The following is a 16,703-nucleotide window of genomic DNA, read 5'->3' as shown; positions in this document are numbered from 1 at the left end:
TCGAGGAAAGGAGAGAGTGTGGGTGTTTATCTGTGTGATTGCCTGAATAGATCCAAGAAAAAGAGCACAAAATTAATATCCAAATGGTGTGTTAACTACTGCCCCCAGAACCATTTATTTCATTCATTCTGTCATGGACTTCCTCTTTTCCGTAGAGTGTTGGCCCTTACATAATCACATCATCAAGCTCAAGCCCACCCCCTTCTCTCCCTCTTTCTTTCTCCCACTCCCTCTTGTGAGCGTGCAGAATAATCTGATCCCCAGGGAGGATTTGTCTGGAGGATGAGCAAAAGAGATGTGTGTAGAGGGGTGAAGCCTGTATGGAGGAGAAGGAAGGGGGCATGGCAACACAACACCCCACAACAGCTCCATTCGTTTCTCACTGGCCTGGGCCCCATTATGACTAGAACAGAGATCATGTGTGCTGATAGCAGCCTGTTACTGTGAAAGCTCTACGGCGTTTGTACCGCTGCCAATCTCCTCGTTGCTCCCTAGAGGAAGAGCTCTGCAGCTGTGTGCAGCTCAGGGACCGCTAACAGAGAGAGAAGCCAGGCAAACTGCACCACAGCTGGGATGAATGAAATTGAGAAAGTTCACAGCAAAGGGGGGAATGGGTGGAGTCCAAAAACATCATACAAAATTTACTCAGCTCCTAAACTTTTCTGTTCATATGGCTGACAAAAAAACACATTACCTAACAGCAAAAAAATACGGCAGAAGGCACAAGTACTTAAAACTGTTAGATTGTTGGACTGCAATATAATAGGGCATGAGAGGTAAACTTTAAGGTGTAAAAAGGATCGTCTCTTATAGATAGAATTAATAAACCCTTATCACATTAAAAAAGTTTAATCTATTGACAAAGAAGGATGTTTCAAGACAATACTGAAAACAAACTCAAATATCTATGCAAATAAATAAAAAAGGTACTATAATTTTGATAACCAACAGATTCATTCATTCATTCAAAACAGTTATTAAAATCAACAATTACACATATTGACTCTACATTAGAAAAGGACAACCTTTTTGAGGGAGAGTACTTCAGCCTTTTTTACATTACTTAAACTTCACAGATAAATGAAGACTATTGAATATTTTCACATCAGACATGTTTGCACACTGCTTTCCAGAGAGACCCCCCATTTCCCAGTGCTTAGTCTGGCTCGTTATGCTTGCTATTAGTTTTATTCTCTCCTTTTCTCAAGTAGCCTGGGTGATTTCAGACAGATGGGAAGAGGCGGAGTGACGGAGAGACTGCCTGAAGAAAGGAGGGGGAGGACGAGGCAAACAACTAGCATGGTGGCTCACCAATGATTATACTGTTGTGGTTGTTTGACCTGTAATTACAGTGTATTTGGAGCATTAACTAAATAGCACATTTTCACCTTGCCTTCAGTCTTTAAAGGAGGACTTTGCAGCATTTTTAACTTAATTAAACAGTTTCAAAGTAATTGTGAGGGTTAAGTGGCTTGGTAGGGGGAGAATGGAAACCCTCCGCCTTCCCACTAGCACCTCTAGGGCTGAATATGCCACTTGCAACTTCTCTAAGCCATCCCTGTAGTAGATCTTGTCTTGGTGGTCCTAGATCTCATCTCTCGCGAGAAACAGCATGGTTTACTCCACTAACACACAAACACACCCCCAGCCAGGTGTGGCTGGCTAGCTGTAAACACAAGTCAGCCATGCATTCATTTGACAGGAGTTTACCATGGCAGAGAAAAGGAAGAGGTGGCCGAAGAGGTGGAAGACGATGGAGGAAAAAGAAAGGAGTGAGTGACCAAACCAGGAAAAAGACAAGAGTCTGCCTTGGTCCAGCTTTAGCAGAATGGAGAGAGGCTAAAGAAAGAGAAGCATCTAAACAGATATAGACTTGGTGTTGTTGCTACTGCACTTGTATATCGCGGAGATAAATTCTCTATACTCAATGTATTTCAGTGGATTTGTGCTCTTGATAATGCTATTGGTTGTAGCAGTGTTTACTTGTTTATGAACTTATTTAATGAACAATGCCTGGATGCTTGTTGGCTAGCAGAGGTGTTAGCATACTCATGAGTTATCACGGTTGTTTGTGTCACGTAGGTGTATGTTTGTTCAGTTTACTAGATTGCCCTTTGTCTGGCTTGCGGAGTGCCTTTTTATTAGCAATCACAGAACTGTGTCAGTTAAATCTAGTTTTTGTGAGATGGATGTAGTTCATTATATGACCCATGTCTAATAGGTTTTGTCTGAATAGCGACTGGTGTAAGAATTAGCCTTGATGTTCAATCTTAACCGGTGTTGTATGATACTTGTCTCTTGTACAGGTGAAGGTCTAGAATCTAGATGTTTGTTCTTATTATAAATGTTAGCCCCAGGTTGATAGCGGGCTAATCGCTAACAGGCCCGGGACACAGCAACAGGTGGGAGCGACTGATGTTTGTTAGCCTGTTAGCTCTTAAGCTGTGCGGCGCTAGCGGCTGCAGATGGAGCCTCAAATCGCCTAGATGGCCAGGGGGTTCCTGTCCGCACATCCCCCCCAGTCATCCAGATGGATGGGTCAAAATGAAATGCCGGTTGTGGATGCAGGGACCGGCAGTCTGAGGCTCCATCTGCAGCTGCTAGCACCAAGCCGCCCAACCTTTAGCTGCAGAGCTTAAGAGCCGCTTGGTTTCCGCGACCTCCTCTGTGAAGTGAAAACAAATGTCCAAAACTTCAATGCCCGGCTAAAGTTTCCCATTCTGCTCTACTCCAGTAGCGTATTCGATCACTATTTTTTGCCTTCTCATCACTGACTCCATTGAAAACAAATGCAAATGGTCAGAAGGGGAGGGTTAACGGTGGGTTTTACGACAGTGAATATGTACTTCGAAACTGTAGGGGGAGCTCCATAGAGAGAAATGCTATAAAAACAGTGAAGAAGAACCAAAACAGTAAAATCTTACATAGTTCCACTTTAACGGTACAGATAAAGGTTACACAGAGTTATCATACAGGCTGAAAATTTGCAGTTTCTCATATGGGGGTTAAATGGGTTTATGGAAAAAAAAAAAAATCAATAATGTCTTTTTTTTGCCTCATGAGAGATTAACTGATACACTAGTGCCAAGTATTCCCACATTTTTTATTAAACACAGACACTATAGCTGCAAATACTAATCAATCAGTCGTAATAAAAAAGTGAGATATATGATGTTTGATTAATAAAAATTCTCCTCATCAATTACTAGTATCATGATATTAAATGCAGATTAGGGATGCAAATTATCGATTAATCCATTAATCATTAGTTGGTTGACCTTATGGATCGATTAACTATTAATTGATAAGTGGCGATTTTCCTGAGAACCTGAATTTCTCTTTCAATACGGTCTATAAGAGTAATAGCTAAATATCGTTTATGTACTTCATGAAAAAAACATGTCATATTCCTTAATGATTGATTTATTGAACCACTGGATACAGTCAGTGTTTCCTGTGGAATTCATCTGTTAGTGTGGCGGTATGTAATGGGGGGGCGCATGCACGTGCGTTTCATCGGTGCGAGTGTGTTGGGGGTGAACGCATGCGTTTCGTTGGTGGTGGAGGGTTACTCAGCCACACGCACGCAGTTCAGCCGGGGGGATGCATGCGTGTTTGTTGGTAACCGCGCTTATGCGTGCGTCACTTTCCGTCCTACTAACAATACTATAGGGGTACAGGGCAGTGCAGTCCATGCCTCTGCAGAACTGAAAGTGAAACTTTTCGCTCATTTATCTTTTCCCCACCTCCTGAAGCTTCGCAAACCTGTGGCCCGTATCAGGAGCCTGGAGGACGTTTTCAATTTCTGTCTCACTGACCGTGGACTAGACCAACCTGCAGGGAAAACACTCTAATACCGACCCCGTATTTGTGCATGTATTTAGGTGGGGGTGCACCACTCCCACAAACAGACCGGCCGGTCTGTATTTGGCTCCACCATGTCCATAAAGACATTCTAACACGTCAACGCCGTGATCCGGTCCGATGACCGGCTATCCCAGCCCCAGCGTCACAGCACAGACAAACCGGCAGCAATCGGACAGGTATGGACAGGTGGAGAAGGACATTTAACTGACAATTAATAATTTAATCAGCAAATTCTTATCAACAATTAATCGACAGTCGATTAATTGTTTACATCCCTAGTGCAGATGATTTCTTAGTGAAACATTTAATACCAGCTGTGTCATTATAAGTATTAGTAGAGGCAGAATACTGTGATAATATCATTCTGTAAGTTAACCTGTGACTATATTAGGTCATAGTACTGCAATTATTCTGTCAGAATACACATAACTGTGGGCTTTCCACAAATTGGGACACAATGTGCAAAATTACTGAAAGTTAGGAAAAGATAAACATACACGTGAGAGGAGAATAGTGCGTTGCCAAGGCCACTATTCAGACACTGAATGAGAATATAGAATGACTGCTTCAAACTTGATTCTAAGCCCTCTGAAAGAATGCTGAGGGCCTAGTATATTCAACTAAAAGACTCCCCACCCACAGATGCCTGCCAGCAAGAACAGCAGTTTATTTCACAGTCTCCACAATGAAACATGGGCTAAAAGCTCATCTCCCTTTTGCTGGTACATGATTATAGTTTTTTTTGTTTGTTTGTTTTTTTTTAATTTATCTACTGAAAACAACTTCACTCAGCTGCTGTAGAAGCTGCACAAGGCAAATGTTTTGCAACAACAGGCATCATGTATACTGAGAGCCAGTGCCAGAGCCCCAGTGATTGAATGAATGGTGGCAGCAAATCAGGAGCTTGTGGGTAGCAATAACATTGTGCTGTTTATTTCTGCATCAATCCATGACTGAGTGTTCCCACACTGTGTGCTTGATGAGGTTAACTGTTAAACAGGGCCAATGCAGAATTCTATGCTTGACATTTTAGACCATAATCTCATCTAATTTATACTCAAAAGACAGACACCACATACCATCAAACTTTTCTCAGTTGTTCAATGAGGGGAAAGCATACAGTATGTGGCCAATACACATGTGGAACATATGCTGCCTGAGAAAAGGCTCTGGATCCACTGACTATTTTCAGAGTCCTCTATGTTTTTGTGATTAACGCACATCAATGAACTTTTCAAAAAAGGTGCAGGTGATGTCATCAGTGCTTCTTATCAAGAAACCAATCAGATGGGATGGAGAAGCTTGTCACAATCATGTATTGACTATCAAGTGCATAGAAATGATCTCCTTTTGGACTGGGTTGGAAAAAATCTTGAGTCAAGTAGTCTAATGTCAAATGGTGAAAATCAAGGTTTTCCTTAATACAGGCCTGTTCTTGTGTATGAGTAGAGCTTGCGATACTTGCACTTGTTCATCATTCTGAATTAAAATGAAAAACAGAACTGCTTTTGGGTAAATTCTTAATTTAAATATTAACTTTAAAAATACACAATTTACATGCATCTTTTATGTTCAAGCAAAATAAAAATAAAAAAAAATCAACTTTGAATCAATTTGCCTTGGATTCTAATCAATTCAGGTAATGAGTAGCAATAATCAACAGACATAGAAAAGTTCTTTTAAGGAGGCGGAATGGTTAGGGTTAGGGTTACTGAATGTTGCTGGTATACGTTATGCTTTTATCACATACTGATACACTTGTATCAGTGTGATGCAAGCAATGTATGCTAGTCGATCATATGATGGCAGTCATACTATGTTGTCCTAGAAACTGCAGGGGTTTTTTGCTACCAACAAAAGCATTTTTCTCTGCAGGTATAAAGTCACTCGATTCCAGAGGTTAATGGCACACACTTTATAAAATACATCTCGACAGAGCCATACTTTAGTAAAACCAGCCACTTGAAATTAAAAAAATATACACCCTGCATGTTTCAACACATGGGAAAAGAAAAATCTGCAATGACAATCAACTGTTGATATAAATTCTTGTGACTTATTCCCTGCGCATCATGCAAAATTCATGGCATTCATATAAAATATTCATGAGTACTTATCAAGACTCAAAAAAGCATGGCTATATAAATAATACACAAGAGTAGAAGGTACAATGCCTGGGTCTCTAGAGGGAAAGTACTATACATATAATACTTTGCCTGACTCACTGTTGGTCTATTGAAGATGGCAAAACTCTGCAAGCTCCATTGCCCCACTGAGCCGTTTAACACAACATTAAGGAAAAGGCTAGTGGATGCCAATTACATAAGGATTACACTGGGGGAGGGTAAACATGCAGAAGGTTTAGTGCAATAATACAATATAAAAAGGCAGCATGCATAAGACTGTCAACTGAGCAACATGTTCAGAGCAATAATATACTTTTTATATGTGAAAGGACCAAATGATCAGTTACTATTCATGTAGTTATTTTTCTAGGGCTTCAGCCAGCCTTCCTTTAAATACCATATGCTATTTTTACACTTTAAACAATATTGCACAATTAATTATCTAACTAATAGCACTGACTACAGTAAACATAGTCAAAAAAAGCCATTAAAAGAGAGACACAAGGGATCTATACGTTCCATCATCTAAAACAGTGATGTGTCTTTAATGAAAGAGCAGCCTTTATAGACAAGCAGAGTGCCTACCTCTCATTCCCAGGCTGGAACTCCGAAAGCAAGGAAGGTCGGCGGCGATGTGGCTGGGCCAGGTGGGAGCTGTAGTCCCTGACATGATGAGTATGGTAGTCCAGTCCCACTTCCTGAAACACAAACAGCAAGATGATGTCCAAATTTAACAAAAGAGACAATCATAAATAAATCCATTGTTCTTAGGAAGTTGCAGAGACCTCAGAATGATGACATCTGAACATTTTTTCTCCAAATTTCCTGCCTTGTTTCCACAGTATTATGTACTGCTCTTCTCTCCAGCACTCATCCTTTCTCTGAAGTGGGGTAGTCAACGTACTGTAAAACTGCACTTAGGGAGACTGGGAAACAGCTAGTCAAACCTCATCTGTAGCCGAATGTGATGACAAGAGGGAGTGGTAGGATTAACTGTAGGTGCAGCTGTGGGGATCCTAGGGGGTAAGCCTCCAATTTCCCACCACAGGAATAAAAAAGGGAGTTGCAAACACTGGAGGTCACCTAATGAACTCCTACAATAGTTCAAGGCCTCTTCTCACAAGCTCAGACAGCTTTGCCTCTGATACGTAGGAGAACATAATCTTGATAATTAGGAGATATGGATGGAAACAATTGGAAAGGCCCTATTATGACTCTACAATGACAACATGAACTTTCAACTTAAACATCTAATGAGGGAGAACTTCTGTGTGCACAACATTGTGACCTGGGAATATTTCTGTTGGGGGCCCACTGGAGGCCCCTGGGGTCAGCAGTTCACAGCAATGCTCTGTTTACTAAATAACAAAGCAGACAGTGCCAGAAGTGAGTCAGAAGTAAGGTGGTACTGTTAACACATTGTGTGCCGGGCCTCTTACCGTATGTGCCCGTTGCAGCTGCAGTGGTAGATTGGCAGGGTTTGGCAGGTGCCTTGTGTCCACAGTCCTCCGGCTCGGTGGCACAGTCTGAGGATGAGAGGACATGCTGGCACAGCCGCTTCCTCTACAGGCAGGAAGTGGGTGTGGCTGCAGAGCAGATGCCGTGCATTATCGGCCGTCTAGCCAGCAAACTATACAGAAAAAAAGAAATGAGCTATATTAGAGCAATGTTAACAGAATTGGCCTGGACAGTTACAAACCTGCAAAGAATAATGCTTTCAACAACAACATGCAAGACAGGGATGGGCTATGTCTTGAATACACTGCCCAGCCAACAAAAAGTCCATCTGGATTTAACTGCGCAAATGGATAAGAGCTTCCCATTGGATAATTACTGCAGTGCTTAATACGTTTCAGCTCCAACAAGTTTTTTTCACCCTAACTGGTGCAGTGAGTAGCTTCCTATTGTTTAAACAACCATCAGTTTGGAAGGAAGCATAAAGATTGGACAATGCCAGGATTCATCTGCATGTGAGTGGTTCAGAGAGCATGAGACATCATTTTCACACATGGACTGGCCACCACAGAGTTCAGACCTGAACCCCATTAAGAATCTTTCAAGGTTTTCTGGAAAAGACTACACAATAGCCCAACTTTCTCATCATTAATATAAAGTCTTGGCAAAACCACTTGTGTGATCATAGATGCAAATAAATTCATATATGTGTCCGAGACAATTATTGTGACATTGCATAAACACTGTGTGGCATAAGGGATAATAGTGCTGGGCAATATGAACCAAAAATCACATTTCGATGTTTTTTTTTGCAGAATGGCGATACACAATATATATTTCGATAGATTATTTTTCCATAAAGTAATATAAAAAAGACAGTTCTAGGTCAAATTCACAGGTGCCAACTGCCATATAGGCACTTTTTAATTGATGGAAAGCAGCACAATATCAACACGTACATAAAAAAAAGACAAAAATAAATATATAAATGAGTATAAATGAAATAAAATTGTTCCACAACAAATTATGTGGAAAATAAAAAAAAACATATCTTTTGCAATGTGGTACGCTACAGCCTTAGTCATGGTGCACCACTTGTCACTATTTCTCTCATAAGGGATGCCACGAGTGAGTGAGTTCTGTAATGTGGCCTGTTTCAGGGCTGGAGCTTAGACTAACTTCACAGTTTGGGTTGCAGCACGCAGTCTTACAGTCTCTTCGTACTGTACTTTATGCCGCTATTGCAAATGGTGAAACAGATCGGTTGTACTCGAACCTTTCGTAGGAGTAAGTTTTCTGCATTCCCTGCAGTACACATTTTTCTGCTGCACATCTGTTGACTGGAAACCAAACCATCTCCAAATGAGCAACCCATTATTCTTTCTCTTCCAAACCAGTTCCTCATTAGTTTCTCCCTCGCTTGTGTTCGTAGCTATGTTCACATCGGAGTTGTGACGGGAAGGGGGCGGGGTGGGTTGTACTCTGTTACGGAGAGAGGCGGGGTACAATAAAGCTGAGAGAGAGGCAGACAAGAAGAGAAGTAATATGGACGGGTTGGGGGGAGCAGCGCAAGGAGTGTAATTTAAGCCCAAAATAATTTATCTCGATATAAACGATATAGTCCCTTAGTATATCGCATATGAAAAAATCTCAAGATATTTCAAAATCTCAAGATATTGCCCAGCCCTAAGGGATAACACAGTAAATGGTATTAAATACATTGTGAGGGACATTTTTTGGGTGCAGCTCTGTATATTCAATGCTTTTACATCTACTTTAGAAAAGGGCTGTAAAGCTTTGCCAGTAGTCAACAGTAAATATTAGAAGCTTTCCAGCGACTATCCGTGAAAATAACTTACCCTTAATAATGAGGCTTACGCTGTCGGGTTCCGACAGCAAGGGTAGGCTATATCCCTGAAATCCCCCTAATCCTCTGCTATATATAAATCTATCCACAATAATTGTTAGACAATGGATATGAACACAATTTGAGCTACATCGACCCGATAGTGGCAGAATAATGGTCAGAGAACCAATTTTCCCCCACAAAACTCCACCCAGTGAATGAAAACGACACCATATGAACTCTGGATGATAGCCAGAAAATGGAAATTTATAAGATGATCAATATGAGCCAAATTTTATTTCATCCGCCTATTATTGCTTGGTTTATGTCCAAAAAACTGATTTTCAACTACAGCGCCCCCATTTGGATGACTTATAATACTCATAGAGAAGCTGAAATCGATAGGGTTCTTCCACTAGGGTCCCCTATGTTTGTTATCAAGGGATAAGAACAACCAAACCAACCAAATCTGTCGTAATTATTGCATTTACATGAAGGATATCCAGTGGCGGATCCAGCGTCCGTGTTCAGGGTAAATCCATTATATCCCATTATTATATATATTTCAGTGCAAGTTTGATTGCATATTCAACAATGTGACATTTTTGGTCTATTAGTGCCGATTTACATTTTCAGTCTTACATACCTTGAGTAACTATTGTCAATTTCAGTCGATTTCACTGTACCATATATTGGTGGGGAGTACCTATAGGTTCTATTTGTAAATGAAGTGTATTATAGTTTACAATTAAAATGCTGTTTGTTTCATTTTTGTTTCACATATTTGCAAATTCCATGTATTGATTTTTGTAATAATTTAGATCATTTGCATTAAACATGGTATAAAAATAACATTATAGCAGCAGGATTCCATTCTAGGCCAGCCCAGAATAGAATTCCAATCTGGGCCGGCCTGATTCTGAATTGGGCCGGCCCAGAATGGAATTCCATTCTGGGCCGGCCCAGAATGGAATCCTATAGAGATTCCATTCTAGGCCGGCCTAGAATAGAATTCCATTCTGGGCCGGCCCGCTTCAGAATCGGGCTGGCCCAAAATGGAATTCCATTTTTGGCCGGCCCGATTCTGAATCAGGACAGATTCCGTTTTGGGCCTCGACATATATATATATATATATATATATATATATATATATATATACACATATATATATATATATATATATATATATATATATATATATATATATATATATATATATATACACATATATATATATATATATATATATATATATATACACATATATATATATATATATATATATATATATATATATATACACATATATATATATATATATATATATATATACACATATATATATATATATATATATATATACACATATATATATATATATATATATATATATACACATATATATATATATATATATATATATATACACATATATATACATATATATATATATATATATATATATATACATATATATATATATATATATATATATATATATACACATATATATATATATATATATATATATATATATACACATATATATATATATATATATATATATACATACACACATATATATATATATATATACACACATATATATATATATATATATATATATATATACACACATATATATATATATATATATATATACACACATATATATATATATATATATATATATATATATATATATATATATATATATATATATATATATATATATATATATATTCATTTATTTATTTTAGGGATACAAATAATAACAAGAAAAGCACTCGGAGAGTGCAGACCTCCGCCAAGACAGATCTGTCCCCTCCACCCCACCCCCACCCCTGATCAGCACCAAATTTAATCATTTCTTCCTTGTGCCAATATCAACATTTCCTGAAAATTTCATGAAAATCCGTCCAGAACTTTTTTGAGTTATCTTGCTAACAAACAAACACACAAAGCAAAGTGATCAAAATACCTCCTGGCGGAGGTAATAATAATAGTGATTAAACTTGGACACCTTGCACAGAACAAGTAGGGCCTAGCACATGAAAAGAGAGGAGAGCCTGTCCCTTTTTCACTACGTCTTACATATCTATCTTTGTTCAATCATGGCTTCATATTCATCTCAACACAAATGTGAATTGAATATCAAAATAGAAAAACATACAGATGCACCCATTGAAAAATCTGTGGCTGTGTTCACAACAAATTACAGTATTTATGACATTTTGGAGGATAGCCAATACAAATATTTCTTTTACATTCTTTTTTTATGTAGGTTTTAATATCGTTTGATTATAGTATTGTTCATATTGTTTGATGTTGTTGCTGATATTGCACATTTCTTTCTTTCTTGAAAGCCCAAAGAGGAAGGGAGTTGTGAAATAGCAAAATGCTATATAATGTTTGTGCAGAATATCAGATGTTCTATATGTCACTATGTTTCATTGCATTGTCCCTGATAAATCAATTAATAAATAACTAAATAAATAGAAAAATTAATTGACTATTGCCAAGTCTTTGCTGGAGGACTGTGTTGGGTGTCTGTGAGTTGGCTTATTAAGTGACTGGTCTAAATAGTCTAAATATAGTGTCTAAATATAGTGTCATGAGATAACTTTTGTTATGATTTGGCGCTATATAAGTAGAATTTGATTGATAAATTATTTTTTATTATTACCCCCCCACACACACTCTGCAATCAATGAAAAGCTATCTAAGAATTTGTAGATATCAGCCAATGCCAATGATGAGGTGAAGTATCAGTGCATTCCTAGAAAACAGTTGCCTGAGTATTTGAATAGTCGAATATATATTACAATATATTTTTTGTCTATATTGCCCAGCCCTAAAACAAAGCTAACTTCAAAGTAACTAGACATCAAAGTGTCTGTGTCGGTGGCGGATATCATAATGTCATCACCTCCATGCCACAGCTGTTCTCCCTCCATCGCTCCTGGGGAGGACAGAGTATCACTGCACCTGCTCGACTGAACCCCTCCTTCACTGACTACTGAATAGGCCACTGTCCTCAAACTGAGGTCTCACAGACAGTGACCCGCCAACTCGAGCAACAACTGAGTAAACTAAAAAAAAAAGTTTAATCGGGCTTTAGAGGAACCATAAATAACTCAATGGCAAAGAGAAATAGTAGCTGAAACCATTAGAGTTGTCTACAAATAATGTTTTGAACATGCAACTTCAAACAAGAATGATGATAGTAGGCCTACACCGAGCTTTAAAACACCCATGCGTACGTTCTGTAAAAGTTCAGATGTTTATGCTGCACAACTCTTAAATATACAACATTAGCAAGAAGAAATATCCACAATCTACTGTAACAGTCATGCAAATTACAGCTCATCACTAAAGAACTGTATAACTCTAAAGGAAATGGTTAGGAAGCACATGATTAATGTCTGTACATTTTTTGCTAAATAGGAATGAATTTGGGGAATTTCAGGATCTAGCATGGAATAAAGTTAAGCTCTATGTACTATATTAACAACCACCAAGTAGTAAATGCAGGTAGATTTTCTATTTCATAAGTAAAGCTTGGATGGCTATCACTGAAAGATAAATGTTTATATCAAAACAGTAATGTAATAAAAAATTATGCTGAGTCTCTACCATGGTTTGGTGTTATTTACACACATACTGCATGGGTCCTCTGGTGTTTGAAACTGACACACATAAATACACACCTGTTTTCCACAAATAACCAACTATTACTCTGCTTCTGACCCTGATTATTTTTTTCTTAAAATGAACCACTAAACCATAACTCTATCAAAAGGAAAACCTAGCAACAGAATACTCAATGAAATATTGATTTGATAACCCAGTTTTCTACTTGCTTCTTTGTGGAGACTGACTATTAAAGGGCTCATATTTTGCTAAACTCCCTTTTATTAGTCTTTGGTACATTTATTTGTGTATTTGGACCCCAATAGTTCATAAAGTTTGAATTTGAACCCTCCAGGTGCTGCAAAGCTATCTTTATATTCATTTTGACAAAAATCAAGTGGATTTCTACAACCTGTTTTAATTCCTGCTTAATTTGTTACATCTATAACTAGTTATGTCACAACATTTGCACAAATAATGTCAGGACTTCTGACAAACATTTCTCGAAGTACACCATAATTGTTTGGCAGCGGCAGCGGTTGTAGTCCATACTGAAAATTAGGGCTGCACAATTAATCGTTAAAGGATCGCAATCTTGATTCACACATGTATGCAATCTCATTTCTAAGCACGAACGATTCTTAAGCATTTTATTTCACGAGCTGCATTACCACAAACGCAGAACCACCGCCGCCTATTCCCTCAACCAATGGTAAAGCATCTTTACAACACACCTGTGGCTGCAGTTGAGTGAGGAAAGTGTGAATTAAAGCGGAGGAACGTCTGCCCCGTACCCCCATAGTATAAGTAGGACGGAAACCGACGCACGTGCGAGGGTAACCGGCCGAAACGCCCGCGTGTGCAATGCTTCCCCGGCCAAACTGCGTGCTTGCAGCCAAGCCCCCCCCACACACACACACCCCACCACCAACCGAAACGCACGCGCGTGTACCCCCCACAAAACCGTGGCATGTACCCCCCCCATTACACACAACCACACCTACAGATCAATTCCACAGCAAACACTGCATAAGTGACCGGACTATTTGTGGAGTGATATGAAAGAAGGAATAAGAGGTAAAAGAACCCCTTTTCCTTGACAGTGGTGCAATAAACATTTTGTGAAAAAAATCATGCCAGAGAATTGTGATCTCAATTCTAAGCAAAAGAATCGTGATTCACATTTTTGCCAGAATCATGCAGCCCTACTGAAAATATGTCCAAACTTCGAGCCGATTACCTAAAATGTTCAGTTGTTGGTTGAACGGGACAGAGCAGCAAAGCTAACAACCCGGAGGGGGTGGGGCATGAAGCGGCTCATGTGCATTTAAAGGGCCAGCGCTCAAAACAGCCTTTCTCGTGTCATTACTCAGAAATAGGGTTGAAAATGGGCCTAGGGAGTTTAATTGATGAAGAATTCAGACCCAAGCATAGCATTTACAGTTTAGGTAGACCACAGGGGAATGCTTTAAAATGCATAATTCCATTTTTAAAAAAGCAAAATATCACTCCTTTAACATATTTTTGAATAATCATTTGACACGAACAAAAAAATAACAGAGGTTCTAAATAATGTATGCCTAAATGTAAACAAATTTAATATTTTAATAAAAACTCAAACATCATACACTCGCTCAAAATCACAATCAGTCTTGGTCTATTAAGTGTGAAATATCAACTCACCAGCACTAAAGGCATTTTCGTTTCACTGTCACAAACACAAATAGTCACTTGATCTCAGTTATGCAAAAGGCTGCATTACACAAGTAATGTGGTTTAGGTTAAGAGGAACTGAGGAGCTATGTAAACACTGGCTGCAAATACTGTGAGATAGGGGGAAAAACTTCTCAAAGTCCCACTCTGACTAGAGACTTTCCCTTTGTGTCTAGTGGTCTAAAATATGCCTTTGAACATTTTCAAGAAACTGGTGCAGCATCTTTTCCCCCAGACAACCCTGAATAAACAGACCACACATAGTGATTACTGGTAAAATAGTAGGTAAAGATAAAGAACTCATGATGTTGACATAGTATGCAAATAGTGTCAAAAAAAGAAAGAGAGAAAGAAAAGAGGCCAACGAGACAAAGAGAGTTTGAGATAAGCATCACAAGCCCTTCTTTGATGACCATCCAGTCCAGAGAGATTCCCCTGAGAGGGAGAAAAACAAGTCTGAAGGCAGTCATAAGATCTGCTAAGGACAAAAAACCTGAATCAAGATGAGAGAGCCAACACAATGAGAGAGCTTTGACATAAACTCTGATGCGAATGGGGCCTTCCAGACGAGAGGCTAAACACATGCACTGGCACTGCTACAGACACCCACAGGCAAGTTGTTGGCTCACTGCCAATTCTGCGAATGAACCCAGTCAACTCCCTCTCTCACTCTAGCATGCTTTCCTTCTCCCCCCTCTTCGCTTTCGACGTCTCCACAGTGTGGGCCTCAGCCTTCAGTGGTGCAAGCCAGTATTTCATCCTCTTACCCCCTCCCTCCCTCCCTCTCCATTTTAGGAATGGCGGTGGAAATACTAGCAAAGAGTACACAGACGGCTTCCAGCCTGCCAAAGAGAGCAGGAGGCCGACTTCAAACAACAGTTTAATTCTACTGACATAAACAGTTAATCAAAACTTTGTCAGGTCTGACTAGGTAGCCTGAGAGCCGAGCACTAAGTACAGTGTAAAGGATGCAACAGACTGTACTGCACTTTTTAAAAATGCTGAGCTTGTACAATCAACCACTGATTTTGACATACCGTACAAGGATACACGCTCCAGAGTCACACACGTCAGCGTATCAAACCATTACCAAGGATTTCTGCGACTACTGTGATTGCTAAAGTAGTTTGTTTAACCAGAAGAGATGATGGCTCCATTCAAAAGGTATGGCCTTGTTGTGAAAGGGCAGATGAGTGAAATGTAATGGGCACAAGGCTTATGCTGGGAACAAGATCAGAAGTCTATAAAGCAGAGAGCCGAGAGCTGAGCTCAGGGGAGGGGGGCTGCTAGGACTCTCAGCCCAGGAATGTGGCACCCTGTCAGGTCTCATAAGGATTTATCTCCCCGGAGCCTCATTACCGAAGGGCCCTGGACAAGGAGGCTTGAGCTCGCTTACCCTTTCACTCACTCACCCTCCACCTCAATACCAAACTGCTCACTAACACTACATCATAAAAGCATGCAAACAATTGCTTTATTAGGGATTCTCAAATTACCTTAATCTTAATCTACATCATCGTTAGCCCAATTCACATTTCAACATCAAGTGATGAGTGTTATTTGCTGCCAGTGTCAAAAATGCTTTCTATGTAGACTGAACGTGAATCTTTTTAAGTTTTTTTTTTTTTTTTAAATCATCTTTCATGGGCACTTGCTGTACATTTTGCCCTCTCTCCCACTGACATAACTTTGACAAAGAAATTAAGCTTGTGTACTTTTAATCCACTGAAGCTTCAGTTGTGGGGCCCCAAGAGGTTTTGTAAGGTCAGGGTACAGGGTATTGGATCTGGTGTATGTGGAAGGAACAGCTTCTGAATACAAATACAACAGGTATTTAAGGCCTTTGAAGGTAAGCGCAATCCTTTTTAATCAAAATTATTCTCTTGCCCATTGCTTACATGTCTCTTCACAGGCTAAAGTATGTTTTTTTCTGCAAAGTGTGCAATACAACTTCACCATGTGATTTCTTGCAAATGAAAAAGTTTGCTTCTCTGTTTCTAAGTCCAAGAGAATACAAATCTAGCTACATTGAAGACACAATGTGTCACCCCTGTTCAGACCT

At 39.2% G+C, this 16,703-nt stretch overlaps 1 protein-coding gene across 5 annotated transcripts in view; it reads right to left on the bottom strand.

The window, feature by feature from the left end:
- ncor2 (nuclear receptor corepressor 2) overlaps positions 1 to 16,703 on the bottom strand; it is a 94,734-nt gene that overhangs the window by 64,013 nt on the left and 14,018 nt on the right. For 4 of the 5 annotated variants that reach the window (XM_030142501.1, XM_030142498.1, XM_030142502.1 and 1 more), the window contains exons 2-3: positions 7,433 to 7,623; positions 6,579 to 6,691 (exon numbers count right to left, since the gene is read on the bottom strand). In XM_030142501.1, the coding sequence (XP_029998361.1) occupies positions 6,579 to 6,691; positions 7,433 to 7,537 (218 nt within the window). In that variant the 5' untranslated portion in view covers positions 7,538 to 7,623. Of the gene's footprint in view, positions 1 to 6,578; positions 6,692 to 7,432; positions 7,624 to 16,703 lie in introns of those variants that run through there. The other variant, XM_030142497.1, reaches the window with a different exon arrangement.

The sequence above is a fragment of the Sphaeramia orbicularis genome, chromosome 9, assembly GCF_902148855.1.
Source record: "Sphaeramia orbicularis chromosome 9, fSphaOr1.1, whole genome shotgun sequence".
Classification (NCBI taxonomy): domain Eukaryota; kingdom Metazoa; phylum Chordata; class Actinopteri; order Kurtiformes; family Apogonidae; genus Sphaeramia; species Sphaeramia orbicularis.
The sequence above is the reverse complement of the archived record's forward strand: the minus strand, read 5'-3'. Positions and strand labels throughout refer to the sequence as shown.